Below are 17,364 nucleotides of genomic sequence, written 5' to 3' on the forward strand. Positions count from 1 at the left end.
TATAGTTTGGAGAAAAAAAGAGTCCTTATGTAGAAATCGAGAACCATCTTGGGGCGGTGAGATCAAATCTATGTTACATACCTGGTATGTTAAGCCACAGGGAATGTACAGAAATTGGGGTGGGAGGGATAGCCCTGAAATAAGGTGGAATAGATGTTACAGGTGTTTCTGATGAGTTTCCAGGTGACCCAGTGCTGGGAGAGAACTCTTACGTGCACCTGACAGCGCGTTTTCCAAGTGTGGCTAGGTTCAGTTGAGTAGGGATGAGACGGTCTGAGGAGCGTGAGCCATGGAGTTATAAGAACGTTTTATTTCGGCTCCAGGCAGTCCTTCCCTTTCTCGGAGCATTTGCAGCATCATAGATTTCCCAAAGTGATGGATGACTATGGGACACACCCAAGAAGGAGCAGGGGCCCATAGTTTATGAACAGAGCATGTTTCTTGGTAATAGAGTGTCATGGCTTGAATGTGCTTTGTCCCCTCTGGAACTCCTGTTGGAGTTTTGTCCCCCATGGTGAGCTACAAAGAGGATGGAAACTTCGGCTGACTATGGTGTTCAGAGATGGGACCATTAGGGGAGGATTGAGATTAGATAAGGTCCTCAGGGTACAGCCCCCGTGGCCGAATTCTGATGGCTTTATAGGAAGGGGGAGAGAGCAGGAGGCACAGACAGGTGCACACTCCCTGTCTCTCACCAGTTGATGGCCTGTGCTGCCTCAGAACCCTGACACAAGAAGGCCATCACGAGATCCAGCCCTCGATTTGGTTCCTCCAGAGTCCTGAGCCCAAACAAACCCCCTCTTCTTTGAAACATATCCAGTCTGTGGCCTTGAGCTGTTTAGCAACAGAAAAAGGACTAATGCATACAGTGTGCGCACACTAAGAAATCGGTCAATCTAGATACGGAGTGACGGTGCCTGAGGTCAACCATCTCTGAGACATCTTCAGGTCCTGGCAGGAGGCTTGGGATGGTTTCCAGTCTAAGCCTAGAGCCCTGGACTCAGTGAGGCAGGCAGAGGTCCAAGGAAAGAGCTAGATAAAGGGCCAGATTCAGATCCTGGAGGTCCACACTGATGTCGGACCCCTGCGTGCGCCTCTCTGGGAGAGACATGAGTGGCAGGCGAAAGTTTGGGACAACAGTTTGGAGCTGTTGGATGGGGAAGGTTGTTAGGCCAGAGGACTGATACCAGGAAAGGTTTTTTTTTTTGGGGGGGTGTCCTATCATGGTCTGGTGAAGTTGGGGAACTGCCACAGAAATCTATAGTTTATACTTTCTGCTTATAGCAATTTTGATTTGTCAGCTTAATTTGATCCGATAAACCTGTTCTGTGTTTAGATTTTTATAAGATTCACAATTATAAAAACAAGATCCACATAGTCAAGTTGTTCCAATCAAAGGTAGAAGTTTTCCACCTAAAGACTGTGTCAGGTGAATAATGAAAAGTTCCTTTTGGATCTAATGACAAAGGGTCATTGTGACCTTATCAAGGGGAGCAGCCATGGAATGATGAAGGTGAGTAGAAGTTGGGAGCGGCCGAGGAGGGAGGTAGGAGGTTGGAGAAAGGGGATAAGGAGCTGATCTTTTCTCAGTGGGTCATGCCAAAGGCAAGGGGCAGAAAGTGGTTGAAGAGATGCCGGGAGGGCTGGCCATGGGGTCTCTGTGTGGTTCAGAGGAATTTAGACATATTTAAATGCTGAAGGTGGGAGTCACCAGAGAAAGAGACGTTGAGGACCCAGGGCTACGTTGGAATATTGCAGGACATGAAGTTCCTAGGAAGGAGGCTCAGGTCTCTACCAGAGGATAAAGGAAATACCTTTATAATCAGAGAAAATGTAGAAACAATAGAACCTAATCAGAGATATTTGCAGATTTGGCTACTAGACCCCTAAAATGTCCATCTGATATTTTACAATTTTCCTGTGAGATATCAGAGAAATTTTAAGGGCACTTGAGTGTATGTTTAAAAAAAAAAGTGGGGAAATTTTATAACAGGATTTTTGGAAACTCAAAAGAGTTAATATGCCAACATATAGAAAGAAAATAAAAAACCCCAGCATTATGTATTCTTTCCAGTCGACGCTGAATATTTTGTACTCATAGTGCTACCAAAATATCATGTTGTGTGCTTTTTCTTCAGCAGTTATCCTAAGATCAGTGGTAGCTGTGGCGTGAAGATAATTACAGTCCTCTAGGTCTGAAATTTTGCAAGGCAGGTAAGATGGACGGTAAGGAATTCTGAATTATTCCGAGGGAATTGTGGAGATCACAGACCACGGAGACCAAGATGGAAAGGAGTAAGGGGAAGGGAAGGGGGTAATAGGTACCAAAATATGCAGAAACAATAAGTTCTAATGTTCCGTAGCACACCAGGGTGACAATAGCTCTTAATAATTTATTACATATTTTATAAAGAACCAGAAGAGACAAGTTTGAGATTTCCTAATACAAAGAAAGGATAACAGTTGAAGGAGGAGGACATGCTAATTATCCTGTTTGATCATTATATAATGAATTCTTGTATCAAATAATCCCCTTTGCTGCACACATGTGTACTATCTGCATATATCGAATCCAAAAGCTGGGGGGTGAGGGAGGGAGAGAGGGAGAGAGGTGAAGATGTCATCTGGAGTAAGTTTTATTTTTGAGTGATTCTTATCTATCGTGTGGACATTTGAATGAAAAAGCTAGAAATCAGAAACTTGGGGTGAGCAAATAGTTTTTATAAATTATTTAGGAGTGAGTCTCTAAGGGTAGAATAGATGATAATTTCACTGTGGACTTGGGTGGTACAGGAGGTACGACAGCCAGTGGTCACTGGGCTAGCCAGATGAATGGCCAACACAGAAGAACAGCAGAATTTGGGATTGAGGAAAAGACTGGGCACCCTGTGTCATGAGAGGGAGAATTGAGTTTCATGGAATTGAGACTGACAAGGATTCTCAAGCAGGAGCGGGTTTTGCAAGATGGCAGAGAGTTTTGACTTGGGACTCTCTGTGTTTAGCTCCAATCTGCTTGACGATGACCCAGGATGCAGGTCAGACTCACCCCAGAGGAAGAGGAGGGATGGGAGTTCCAAAGAGCCGAGTTAACTGTCATAGGGATAGTAGAGGAAGGCAGACTCGGCTGATCATTTTGATCCAGTCTCACAATTTATGTTTACAGGGTAAGAGGAAAAGAAGTAAAATGGTCAAGACTTCACAGAGGAAGCAGCGTGACTGTGTGAACCAGCCCAAACCAAAGCCTGGCTTCAGCATCTCCATCCCCTTGAGGATGTCCAGTTACACGTTCAAGAGACCAGTGACGAGAATCAGATCGCACCCAGGCAATGAGGTTAGATACCATCAATGGGAGGAGAACTTGGACAAGCCCCAGCAGGTCTGTTGGCAGAGGAGGCTGCAAGGACTCCAGGCGTACAGCAGTGTCGGGGAGCTCTTCAGCACTTTAGATCTCACTAAAACTTTGCAAAAACTTGCACCTGCTTGCATAGGTGCAGCCCTACCGGGGGCTCTGGCTGGTGGTCTGCACCCCAGCTCGGGGCCTGCCCTTGTCCCTTCTTCACACTTTGTGGAGTCAATTCCCGGAGCCAGTCTGGGCAGCCCCCAGCTCCTCTGCAAACAGTTCCTGGTGACTGAGGAAGATATTAGGAAACAGGAAAGGAAGGTGAAGACGGCTAGAGAGAGACTGGCAATAGCCATGATCGCAGACAGACTAGCCAGTGAGGCAGAGAAAGCTCGGGGGCCCAGACGGGCGTCCTTGTGAACACAGGAGAAGACACTGCCGATGGATGAAACGGGGCGTGGCCCTTTATTCACATCGATTTGTAGGGACCATGTGTGTATATACATAAATATATATATATAGTTTGAATTGAGCTCCTGACACCTTAAAACACACCAATGCCTTTCCTTATTAAACTCCTTTGTGTAACACAAGAAAACATAACAGTGATTTCTTTTTGAGGTGAGAGATTGGGTTTCAAGTGAGGAGAGAAAGGAATTTTTTTCATGTAGACTCCTGTTTTCATGAGCTCTTTACACGCTTTATTTGTATGTGTGTGTGTACTTTTTTTTTTTTTTTGGTACTGGGTATTGAACCTAGAGTCATTTTTACCCCTGAACCACATCCCCAGCCTCGTTCTTAAATAATTCTTTTGGGTCCAAGTCTCCCTAAGTTGCTTAGGGCCTCACCTCACTAAATTGCTGAAGCTGGCTTTGAACTTGTGATCCTCTTGCCTCAGCCTCCAGAGCCACTGGGATTACAGAGGTGTGCTGTAATTTACTTTTTAAAGTATTTATATATTTAAGGCATATGACATGGTGTTTTGATACGGTGAAATGACTACTTTCGCCAAGCAAATTAATATATCAATTCATAGATTTTTTTTGTTTGTAGGTAGTAAATAAAATATACCTTCTTAGCGAACTCCCACACTGTAGAATATGTTATTGACAATAGTCTTCAGTGTGCACCCTCATTTTCTGGACTTATTCGTCCTGTGTAACTGGATTTACTTGTACCCTTTAAGCTGCATCTCTCCATCCACTCTCGCCGCTAGTAACCTCCATTCTACTCTATGTTTGGGCGTTTTAGACACAGAGATTAAAGATTCCACATATATGTGCTGTCACACAGTGTTTTTTTTTTCTCTGCATTGGGCTTATTTCACTTAAAGTCAGTGGGGAGTTACCAACGTCCTGGAATCACGAGTATTTGTATCATCCTCATGGTCACAGGATGAAACCTACTTCATCACAATGAATTACTATTTTTGGGTAATAGTTAGTTGATTCAAAAATAGTATTTCCTAAAAGGACTTTCTTGTCCATTTTCCCAAATAAAGTATGTGCCTATAGTTACTCTCCTGTTTTTGATTGCCTGTCAACCCAGTGTTGCACAAAGAATGAAACAGCAGACATTCCTTCATTTTCTTGATCCATTGTGTGTTTGAGATTTATTTTACTCCATGAAAACCAACATGCAGCCGGGCCAGGTGGCGTACACCTGTAATCTCAGCGACTTGGGAGGCTGAGGCAGGAGGTGCCAAGTAACTCAGTGAGACTCTGTCTCTAAATAAAATATAAAATAGGGCTGTGGCTCAGTGGTGGAGTGCTGAAGTTCAATTCCTGGTACCCCGTGCCACCACCAAAAAAAAAAAAAAAAAAGGAAACCAACATGCTGTTTTGGTGAATAATGATGAAGAGACACTTTTCAGCATTATTAATCTCATAAACCTCTGCTTAATGTAATTCAAGAGTTTATTTTCCTCATCAAGCTTGCTGTATTATTCAGATCCTCTTTATCATTACTTTTGTTTGATGGATTTGTCAGTTTCTGAGAGTGACATACTAAAACTTCATAACATGGGCTGGGGTGGTGGCTCACACTTGCCCAGCATGTGTGAGGCACGGGGTTTGATTCTTAGCACCACATATAAATAAAGGTCCATTGACAACTAAAAAAAAAAACACATATGCCATATTTATAACATCCCTAAAATATTTGAAATTTTATCTTCAATCCTCTATGATTTCATTTGGTTCTCATCTAGAATTTTAGTTAGGTTGTGTTTTTGTTTGGTTTTTGGTACAAGGGTTGAACTCAGGGGCACTTAACCACTGAGCCACATCCCAACCCTTTACAAATTTTTGTTTGAGACAGGATCTTGCTAAGCTGCTTAGACTGGTGCTAAATTGCTGAGGCTGGCTTTGAACTTGTGATCCTGCCTCAGCCTCCTGCGTCACTGGGATTACAGGCACGTGCCACTGGGCCTGGCTAGGTTGTATTTTAATGACTTGTTTTAAAACTAATTCAGATACGCTCTTCTTCTTTTCCTCATCACTCCTGTTCTCTTCCTTCCAATGTGTTTTCTGGGTTCCCATTTGTCCTTCCTAAAGTGTATTCTCCCTGGTTCTCTTACAGGAGCTGAGGGAGGCTGCTGGGTTGGTCTGTATGCCTGGAAGTGTCCTCTATCTCCTTGCCCCAGGTAGTTGGGCTTAGGTACAAGGGATTCTTTTTTGTCCAATCATAGTATGTTTCCGAGCCTCTATCCTTTTGACCTTAAGATGGAAATAAAACCCTCAAGGGAGGTGGCTTGGTTGATTTTGTGTTGCCATAACAGAATTTCACAGATGGCACAACTTATACAGAACAGAAATTTATTCTCAGAGTTTTGGAGGTGGGGAATTCCGAGATCAAGGTGCTAGCATCTGCCGAGGGCCTTGTAGCTTTGTTCTTGATAATGGACGGTGCAAGGGCGAAAGAGACCAATGCTAAGTCCTCGCCGTGCAGAAGAGCAGGGAAGAGAGAGTGCCCACTCCCATAGCCCTCATCTGTAGTGGCATTATGCCAACTCACGGGGCCAGAGCCCTTGGGACCTGAGCACACCTTGCTAGGTCCCCCTCACTGTAGGCTGTCGCCTTGGGGATTAAGTTTCCAATATTGAGATTTTGGGGGAGCTACATTCAAAGAGGGACATAGCAGAGGGACAGCATTGATGGATCTGGTGCCTGCAGAGCTTGCCAAGTCGCGATGACCCTTTTCGCAGAGCGCACAGAAGATCAAAGGACCTTGGGTCTCTTGGCGTGTATCCCTGTGGTGGATGGAGGTGTGACAGTAGTTGATGAGTGGCGGTCATCAGCGTCATTACTGTGATCTTCAGAGGGTGCATTCTTAGAGGCAAGCCTGCGCCAGATGTGAGGCTCGCTCCAAAACGGCTCGAAGGTGGGGGGGGGGGGCTGGCAGGATGGTCGGTTTAATTCCCAGCCCCTGGATATTATCGCTTGTGCTGGGCTGAAAAAGGTGTGGAGATCACGCAACGTATTCCAGCAAATCCAGGCAGGACGGTACAGCGGGCCTCACACCCGGGACACTTGGTTCCACTCGTCTGCAGAAAAAGATAGGGACAGATCTGTTTAGATATACCCCCCACGTTTTACTGTTCTCTATGTCCAACACAGACACGGTCCTTAGAGAGCCTCGCCCTCACTCAGGGACTCAGGCCTCCTGGACAATTGGTCATTTCAGCCCTTCGATCCCAAGGCTGGCTGTGCGGCCACCTCTGACCCACGTATCCCTTTTCGGTCTCTTTGCTATCTTGGAGGACCCATGAGGTGGGCCAGGAAGCCTCACCCAGAAGTCCTGCCGCAGTGGAGCTTAGAGAACCAAGAAGTGTAAGAGAAGCTGGGGTGGCCAGAGCCCCGGTGGGGGGCAAGAGGGAGAAGCAGACTCAGCTACGGTGGCCAGCACCTAGCCAAGGGCAGGCCTGCGGAGGGTCACTGGGAAGGGAACGTGCCCACTGAAGGGGCACACTGATGTATGAGGGGGCAGTTTCTACCCTGGCTTTGCCCCAAGGGGTGACGTGGTGTGAAACCAGAAGACACAGCCGGTAGCTGCCTTTGGGATATGGCCAGGGAGCAAGACTTTGCATTTCCTTCCCGGGGGACCAGAGGTGGTGTGTGACGGGTGTGGTTCATTTCTGCCCCTGCCAGGCTTCTCAGGACCCTGGCCCAGGAAAAGCAGCCCCTCACAGGTGGAATCACTGCAGCTTCCTCTGGTCCAGGTGTGGCACGTAGTAGCCCAGGGGTCGGTGATGCACCTCATAATTCCCCTCCTTCTTCCGCCGGCGCATGGTTACCTGGGAGGGTGAGGGGAGGGCATCAATGGATGGTCAGCTGCCCACGTCGGGGAGACCCCAGGGTGAGGATATGGCCCAGGACACAGACCTGAGGCTCCCACGTCCCCTCTCCCTCCCTTTCCCTCTTTCCCTTCTCTCTCTCTTTTTACTCTCAATTTTAAAATATGTCTCTGTTATCTCCATTTCTTCCTCTCCCTCCCCCTCGACTTCTTTATTAATTATCTATTATCTATCTGCCTATCATCCATCTGTAATCATCCATTAATTGTCTATCATCTATCAACCATACATGCGTCTGTCTATATATTATCTATCAATCCTCTGTGACTTCTCTAGCAATCATCATTCATCAGTCATCTATTTGTCATTTATAATAATCTCTAAATCTATCAGCCATCATCTATCTTTATCATCCATCAGTCACCTATCAACCATTTATGTACCCGGCATCTATTAATTGTGTCGTCTGTCAATCATCTATCATCATCAGCCATCTGTAATCACCCCTGTATCTATCTGCCTATCAACTACCTATCAACCACTTATCTCTCAGTCTCTTTTGGTCTTGGTAACTTTCTCTCTCCCTCTTCCCCTCTCTCTCTTTCCTGCCCCCACACCCCTCCAGCTTCACTGAGACAAAATTCAACACATGGTAAACTGCACGCCTTCAGGGTGAAGGGTTTGCTGTGTTCTGGATATGACATCACACATCGCCTCCAAAATTATCCTCCTGTGCCCTTAAAATTCCTCTTCCCCTGCTACTCGAAAATACATTTCCACTCCCAGGCAGCCACGGGTATGATTTTTGTCCCTGTGGATCAGTTTGTATTTTCTAGAATTTGTTTATAAATGGAATCATACAATCTGTACTCATTTCCTTTGGCTTATTTTCACTCAACGCATCTTTGTCATTTATACATGTTGCATGTATTCAAACTTGATTCCTTTTTATTGCCGAATACTCTCCCACTGTCTGAATATGCCTGTTGATGGACACTGGGGTTGTCTGCAGTTTTAGGTTAGTATGAATGGAGCTTCTGGGAACCTTGGTGCACAAGTCGTGTATGGATATTTAAAATTTTCTCTTGGAGAAATTACTAGGAGTTGGCTGGTTGACCACATGGCAAGCATGTGACTTTCAAACACACGACCAAGTTCTGTTCCACTGGCTCTGCGTAAGGATTCCAGTGGCTTCACGTCTTCACCAAGAGTTGCTATCATCAGTCTTTTTAATTTTAGTCTTTCTCACGCCTGGTGGTGTCTCACTGTGACTTCCATGTACATTTCTCCAGTGGTTAATGTTAGGTTTTGACTTATTGTGCAACATGGTGACTACAGGTAATAATAATGCAGTGTGTATTCCAAAATTGCCGAGAGTAGATTTCAAATGTTCCCATCACAAAAATAATGACAATGGGTCTGTTAATGAGCTTGGTCTCACCATTTCATTGTGGATATCCAAGTATCGCATCATATACCGTAAGTGGATTCATTTGTTATTTGCCAGTTAAAATTTAAATTTAAAAAAGGCAAGCTACAAAATCACCAGGGAAAGATACATGCAAAACATATCTCCAGCAAAGGCCTTGTGTTTATAGTCAGCAGCCATGCATCACTTAAGGATGGGCTGCCTCTGAAGAATGCACCTCAGTCACCTTTGTCATTGTGCAAGCACCACAGAGTACACTGCACCAGCCAAGGTGGCTGTGGCATCCCCGGGTGAGATGATCTCTTGGGGCCGAGGTCATGCATGCAGCCCGTCACGGACCAAAACGTCATTATGTGGTGCGTGACCGCGTTACAAATTCTTACAACCCAATCATAGGAAGACAAGCAACTCTCCCTCGCTCACCAGGTAACAGCAGATCAGGCACGTGATGAGTCCCAGGAGTCCCGCCAGGCAGATGAGGATGATGGCCCAGAAGGGAAGGGCTGGGGAGACAGGTGTTGGGGTGAGCCACTCCTGCCACCTCCTGGGGCTCCCTTTGACCCCATGTGGCCTGAGGATGGGCATGGACTTGGGGAGGGGTGGAGCTTAGCAGCTCAACACCTAATGGCTCTGAAGCTCCCTGCAAGCTCCCGCATGCAGCTCCCGCCCCAGGAGGCCAGGACACCTGAGGCCTTCCACTGTGCCTCAGGGGCCCTTGCCATGGGATGACGTGAGGATGTCCCCTCCCTGCCTGGGCAGGGGCTACTTTGAAGCTTACCAGAAGTTCTAGTCATAACATCATTTATGATGGGAGAATATCCTAGAAATGAAGGAAATGGAGAGTGCAGGTGAGTATACGTCACTTTTTTTGGGGGGGGTGGGTACTGGTGATTGAACTCAGTGGCACTTCACCACTGAGCCACCTCCCCAGCCCTGTTTTGTATTTTCTAAAGAGACAGGGTCTCACTGAGTTGCTTAGTGCCTCTCTGTTGCTGAGGCTGGCTTTGAACTTAGGATCCTCCTGACTCAGCCTCCCCAGCTGCTGGGATCACAGGTGTGTGCCACTGTGACAGCTGATGGACCCGTTGATGGGCCTGTTCCGCCCTGGGAGGGAACCCAGGACCTTGCCCTCTTCCCCCAAGCTCCACCCCCAGCTCTAGCTAATCCTTCCAGAACTGGGTCGAGTGTTGGTTGTGTGCTAGGAGGAACACAGGGTTCTTGGAATGCTAGAGTGAACAAGTGAAGTCGCTCTAATCCTGACGTTGACAGTGTTCACTGCCACACACACAACCATCGTTCAGATGAGTACATTGGTACGCGCAAGAGTTAGCCATGTGGGAGGCACTTCTGGGTCTGAAAAGGATCCATCCGATCATGTTTTCTGAGACTGGATCACACACAGTGTGGAGCTGACTACCTTACTAAGTGGCCTGCAGGGCAGAGATAGGGAGGAGTCCAGAGAGAAGTGTCTTGTCTGAAGTCTGAGGTCACAGAGCTTTCTGGGAGAGGGCGAAACCCTCCCTCTTTCCCTCTGGGTGTCTTTTCTCTCTCCCTCAACGGTGGGTGAAGCCTGGAGGGACTACGCCACCTCTTACTCATCTGGGATGCTCCAGTGCTGTTCCACCCCAAGGCCTTGAGATTCCAAAGAATCCCCAGGGGTAGAGGTTGGAGCCCCTGTCCCAGCTCCAAGGACCCGGGAGACTTACCATCCACAAGGACACTGTTCCTGTCCAGGGTGAAGTTCAGCAGCCGGGTGCCATTCTGGGTCAGCCGCAGGAATTCCTCATAGATGGCCATTCTGTCCACTCTCCGGGTCAACGGTGAGTAGTGACACAGGGAGTCCACCCCAGTGTGGTTGCTATGGGGGACAGACCTGGAGGGGCACAAAGGATGGACAAGGGTATCTGGGATTCTGCCCTGGATCAGATTTCCTGATGTGAGCCCGTTGCGGGGAGCTGTGTGCCTCCATGTAAACATTCTTCGAAGGCTGCACCCGAGACAGTCCTTCTGAGCCCCATGTTCTTACAGAGCTCTTAAAACGTGGCTAGGCCAAGTGAGTGAGGAACGGAACGTGTAATTAAATTAAATCTAATTAATGCAAAAATAACTAGCTTCAGGGAAAACATTTCTGAAATGTTGGAGTAAGGTCTTGGGGAAAAAAAAAACTCCATCAAACAGTGAGCACACTACAAACAGTTGTCAAAATCAATTTTTTTTTCAGAAATTCAGGAATTCCCCCAAGGCTTGCAATATTCCAAGGAGTGTTCAGTAAAGAGAGCAAGCTTTGTGGCGTTTCAACTTCCTTATTCCCACGCTGTTCTCCCAGAATCTTCCGTAATTTTGAAAACCAACGGTAGAACCCCCGGCAGCTATAAAAAGCAGCCACTAGCCGCCCCAGTGTGATCCCCAAACACCCATCTCCCACAGGACTGTCACTCTCTGACCTGTCCGGCATCTCTTTGCAAAAGCCCTGTTCTCAGGGAGCGCCTCATTTGATCTGACTCAGAACTTGCTCAGTGCCAGGAAGGGCAACCCAGGACACTGTCAAAAACAATCAGCAGCAAGGCACCAGAAGCAGACTTTGGAGAAACAGCAACCTCTTGAACAAGAGTGCTGGGAAGACTGGGTCTCCACGGGTGGAAGATGGAAACTCCATCCTCAGCCCTCGTTCTGTGCAAAAATCAACTCAAAATGAATCCCAGGCCTTACTGCAAGGCCTGGCACTGTGGAATTATGAGAGGAAAATAAAGACTTCGGCGCAGGGAGCGATTTCCTGAACAGGACTCTAATTGCACAGGAAACAAAAGCAAGAACGGACCAATTGGATGACATCAAATGAAAAGGCTTCTGCCCAGCAAAGGAAACAATCAACAAAGAGAGCCTACAGGATGGGGAAATCCTCGCTGGCTCTTCATCCGACAGAGCACTCACATCTAGAATACACAGTCAGCTCAAGGCACAGAACACCAAAGAATAAGTGATCCAACCCAAAAGGGGCCAATGAAGTGATCTGAACAGACACCTCTTAAAAGCAGAGTTATAAATGGCCAATCGTATATAAAAAATGCTCGGAAATGCCAATCAAAACTACCTTAAGACTCTGCCTCGCCCCTGTCGGAATGGCTATTCACAACACATGAAGCAAAAGAAAACAGTAACAAGCACCAGGGAGAATGCAGAGAGAAAGGATCGCAGACACTGTTGGTGGGAACGTAAATCACTGTAGCACGATGGAGGTGAAAACTAAAAGCAGAACGATCACAGGAGCAGCTATCCCACTCCTGGGTGCATCCCGGAAGAAAATCAAGTGAGCACACAGAAGAGACACCTGCATACCTATCTTTACTGTGGCTGTTCATAGTAGCTAAGCTTTGGAACCAGCCCAAGGTGTCCATCAATGGATGAAGTAAACGTGGTGTACATACACAATGGAGTACTATTCAGCCATAAAGAAGAATGAAATTATGTCATTTGCAGGAAAATGGATGGAGCTGGAGGTCATCATGTTAGGTGAAGTAAACCAGACCCAGAAAGACAAGGATCACATGTTGTGTCTCATATGAGGGAACTTAAAAAAAAAGATGATCTGAAAGAAAAAGAATTGTCATGGATGGGGAAGGGAAAGAGGGAGGGGGAAGAGAGAGGAGGGAAAGAGAGAGTAGCTGGGAGTGAATATGATTAAAATCTGAGATAGACACATGGGGGAATGTCTGTGAAACCCATTAATATGCACTATTAATATTATTTAATATTCATTTAAACATCAATTGACATTAATTATTCAATGCCACAGCTACCTGCAGCAGCCCACGGTTGAACAGAAAACCTAAGAGGAAAATTGGGGGAATACTTTACAGGAGGATTTGGTGGATCTGGGATGTGTTCTGAGGATCTAGAAGCCACCACTGTGCAGGGCCTATAATCCCAGAGGCTCAGGAGGCTGAGGCAGGAGGATCATGGGTTCAAAGCCAGCCTCAGCAACTTAGTAAGGCCCTAAGCAACTCAGTGAGACCCTGTCTCAAAATAAAACACATGTAAAAAATAAAAAGGGCTGGGAATGTGGCTCAGTGGTTAAGTCCCTCTGGGTTCAGTCCTTTGTACCAAAAAAAAAAAAAAGAAAGAAAAGGCCCAAGACCCATGATAAGGAATCTCTCAGGGTCTACAGCACCCACTTGGTCCTGCTTCTCTGATAATAATTTTTTTTGGGTACTGGGGATTGAACTCAGAGGTATTCGACCCCTGAGCCACATCCCCAGCCCTATTTTGTGTTTTATTTAGAGACAGGGTCTCACTGAGTTGCTTAGTGCCTCACTGCTGCTGAAGCTGGCTTTGAACTCGCGATTCTCCTGCCTCAGTGTCCTGAACTATCTCAAGACTCTTGAGATCTGGAAAGCTCTTCCTTTTAATATGATGGAGGAAGGCAGCGTTGGGACCTATGTGGTTCTTGCAAAAGTTTCCCTCATCCTTGGAGAACACAGGCTGCCAATCAACTCATTAAAAAGTCTCCAAGTCAAATAGAAGCTAACTAGTTTGAACATTGTTACTCTTGATCCATCAGTAAATTTACTCCAGAAGGTGATTTCTCTTCTTCTTGTTCTTGTGTTCTTTTTGTGATCCCAGGGATTGAACACAGGGCCTCACGCATGCTCACCTGAATGCTAAAACTTGACAGTCAGAAAAGTAACCCTTGATGCTGCTGTTCCGGAAAAGCTGGTTGAGCTGCAAGAGAGGGCGATGTTTCTTAGGTCAGAATCCCAGACTCAGTTGTAAAAGAGAATTAACAGCCTCCGAGCATCTTTTCCCATCTATTTTTTTCTTGGATGAAAACTAACCCAGATGTAAAAAGATGTCCTGTTCTGGGGGTACGGCATAGCTGTGTGATTCTGGGATAGCTACTGAACCTCTCTCTGTGCCTGTTTCTTAGTTTGAACCACGGGAATGAGAACTGTTACAAAAAGTCCCCCTTTGGCTACTACAGGCCGGTCTCTGCCTGGGGACAGTCCGAGTGGACACAACGTAAGGCTCTCTCACCGCATTCTCCAGGCTTCTTTTGTTCCGCTGGTGTCTGGCTGTGCCCGGCTGAGCCATGTCCTGGGTATAGAACAGGTTGGTGACGGTGAAGTTGAGCTGGAAGTTCTGGGAGCTGGAACTTCTGGTGGGCACTTCTGTTGGTAGAGGAGTGGACGGCTTCGCTTCTAGAACAGACAAAGAAAAAAAAGTCCTGTGTCGGAAGGGTTTTAAGAAAGGGGTCATTTCAGCTAGACTCGTTCTTCCTGGCCACGAGACCTGGGCTGGGTTTTTAAAGGTGGGCACAGAGGCCCCTTACTGACCTGTCCACCTGTACCCATTCAGCCCTCTACCTGTTCACGTCTCAACAGGCGACGTAGGAGTTCCCTGTGATGGGGGAGGGCGAAGGGCTCTGTGGGGAGTGGTGGGCAGGTGCAGGTGGGGACCGCCCATCTGTCACATACCTTCCCTGGAGATTCCCATGGAGGCCCTGCATTCCCAGGGGCTCTTCCTGCCTCTGGTCTTCCTCCCAACCCATTCTGCACCCCTTGTTTGTTGAATCAATAAATGTGAACTGCAGTAGATTCCCAAATTTGGCGACGTGTGTGTATGTGTGTGTGTGTGTGTGTACGCGCGTGTGCTCGCTGAGACATTTGTTTTTCATTGTACACTCATTTGCTCTGTGCTATGATGCACCAACACATTAAACGGAGGATACAGTGGCATATCCAGTGGATCTCAGTTGGCAGAGCTCGCAGACAAGGGGGGAGTTAAGTCATCAGCTGCGTAATCACAGTACATCGTGGCACGTGAGGGTAGTGCCTTCTGGGAACCCTGGGACCAGAGCCAACAGGGGTTTTCACCCTGGAGCTACTGGCATTTGGAGCTGCGTGGTGGGATCTCCTGTGCCCTGGAGGGTGGTTGGCAGTAGTAGTCTTCCCCACCGGTGACGACCCCAAACGTCTCCTGGTAGGCACAAGTGCTGCCAAGCTGAGAATCACGGACCCAAAGGAGCCTCATCCAGAAAACTCTTTGATTCCACCCTGGCTCAGACTTTGGGTTTGTCATGAAAGCCATCAAGGAGGAGCAGGAAGGACATTTTGCTAAGTGAAATCAATCCGACAAAGAGACAAAAATACGGTATGCCCTCACTTAAACGTGGAATCTGAAAAAGTTGAAATCATTGGAGCCAAGAGAAGGGCGGTGGTTACTGAGGCTGCCAGGGGCCTCTGGCAGGAAAGGCAGAAGGTTTAGCCTGTGCAGGGCTCTGGGTCTGATCCCCAGCACCGCAATGGAAAGATGAAAAGGAGAGAAGAAAAAGGAAGAGAAGGAGGAGGAGAAGGGGAGGAGGAGGAGGAAGAGGAGGAGGAGGAAGGGGAGGAGGAGGAGGAAGGGGAGGAGGAGGAGGAGGAAGGAAAGGAGGAGGAGGAAGGAAAGGAGGAGGAGGAAAGGGAGGAAAGGAGGAAGAGGAAAGGGAGGAAAGGAGGAGGAGGAAAGGGAGGAGGAGGAGGAGGAAGGGGAGGAGGAGGAGGAGGAGGGACGAAGTGTCTCAACTGAGATGTCCATCAACTGATGAACAGATAAAGAAGACATGGTATGTACACTGGCATGCTACTGAGTCATTTGTGACAATCCTGTTATTTGTGACAACATGGAGAGAACTGGAGATCTCAATTGGAGAATTGGATAAGCAACAGAAGCCAGGCACAGAAAGACAAGGACTGCAAGATTTCACTCCTACGTGGAATCTAAAGAAGCTGATCTCATAGAAGTCAAGAGTGGACCATTGACTCGGGAGGCTGAGGCAGGAGGATCACAGGTTCAAAGCCAGCCTCAGCAACTTAGTGAGCCCCTGTCTCAAAATAAAAAAAAAAATAAATAAAAAGGGCTGGGGGTATGGCTCAGTGGTTAAGAAACCTGAGTTCAGTCCCTGATACTGGGAGAAAAAAAAAAGTCGTCTGGTGGTCACCAGATGCTGGGGATGGATGGTGGGGTGGTCAGTGGGTGCTGAGGAGCAGGGAGTCTTGCGCACTACTCCAACGCAATGGGTGGAACCAGCACCCGGACACCCTGGCTTCTTAATTTTCATGGGACTGTGGAGGTGGGGGACTGGGATCTGGTCTTGGGGAGGAAAAGGGACCCTCAGATACCTGTGGTGGTTTCTGGCTGCGCCGATGTCGTGGGCGAAGGCAGGAATGTGGTAGCTAACTCAGGAGCTGCAGAAAGAGTCACCATCAGGGAAGCACCGAGCCCCCAGGTCTGGGAGAAGCCCTCCACGCCCCCTGGGCTGCACTGGGGGCCACGCTAGAACCACCGATCCCAGGTGAACCATGGACCAGAGTGAGCGGAAAGAGCATGCGCACAGCGGGTGGGGGGCAAGCCTGCGAAGGAAAGGAACCCTAGAGGGAGCGTGGGTGACGGGAGAGGCGGACAAAGAGGACCCTGGGATGCACGGGCAGAGAGAAGGGACGGAGAGGAAGGAGGGATGAATGTAGGGTCAGAAGAGAAGGCAAGGAGGAGCGCGTGGAGGACCTGGTGGAGAATGGACGGCTCGGCAGGCGGCCGCGTTGACCACTAGATGGCAGCACGCGCAATGTTAGCTAAAGCCACCGGGAGCCGGCAGAGTTTGCAGCTTGACACCACGAAGCCCCCTGCTGGGCACCCCGTGGTCTTTCAGGCATAAATTACACGGTCACCGTGTGACCTCCATCCCTAGGTTCAGAGGATGCTTGTTCAAACTTCTCCCTTAACTCAGACGAATGTGGAGAATTCGGAATCCAACGCCACGTTACAGGTGCGAGAAGAGGCCAGGGATTTAGCATCCCCACCCCCACCCCCCACTGAGACCCTGGCCCCTCCCAGGAGACCCGCCTGAGTTTGGGGAGGAAGGAGAGAAGCTGAAAAGAGCTCTGGATGCCAGGACACGTACTTGGAGGAGGCTCATCCGGACCACGCTCATTGTAACCTGGAAAAGATGTCACAGGTGAGGAGAGGGTCACACCGTGCTGCCCACGCCCACCACAAGTCTGCATCTTTACCACTTAAGGTGGGCAAACCCCCCCCCCCACGCCTCCGTTCACCCCAGGATGTGCCCTGCCCACTTGGTGAGGACAGGGATGAGCTCTGAGCTGTCCCCAGGCTGGGGATGGAGGGGAGGGAGGGAGCAGTCGGTAAACCTCCCCAGGCCACCGCCAGGCTTTGTGACTCAGAACCCCATGCAGGGACACCCTCTTGAATTCTATCTTTTCTGGGTTCTGGGCTGATGCTGGTGCCCTAGAGGTCTGGGTCCCCTCT

At 48.1% G+C, this 17,364-nt stretch overlaps 1 protein-coding gene across 1 annotated transcript; it reads left to right on the plus strand.

Moving 5' to 3' along the window:
- Positions 1-3,176: 3,176 nt before the first annotated feature.
- Positions 3,177-3,895, plus strand: Mbd3l1 (methyl-CpG binding domain protein 3 like 1). The gene has a single exon (XM_005332159.3). It carries the CDS (start codon positions 3,185-3,187, stop codon positions 3,758-3,760), a length of 576 nt encoding a protein of 191 aa, XP_005332216.1. The 5' UTR covers positions 3,177-3,184; the 3' UTR covers positions 3,761-3,895.
- The last annotated feature ends 13,469 nt before the right edge of the window (positions 3,896-17,364 follow it).

This window comes from Ictidomys tridecemlineatus, chromosome 2, assembly GCF_052094955.1.
Source record: "Ictidomys tridecemlineatus isolate mIctTri1 chromosome 2, mIctTri1.hap1, whole genome shotgun sequence".
Lineage (NCBI taxonomy): Eukaryota > Metazoa > Chordata > Mammalia > Rodentia > Sciuridae > Ictidomys > Ictidomys tridecemlineatus.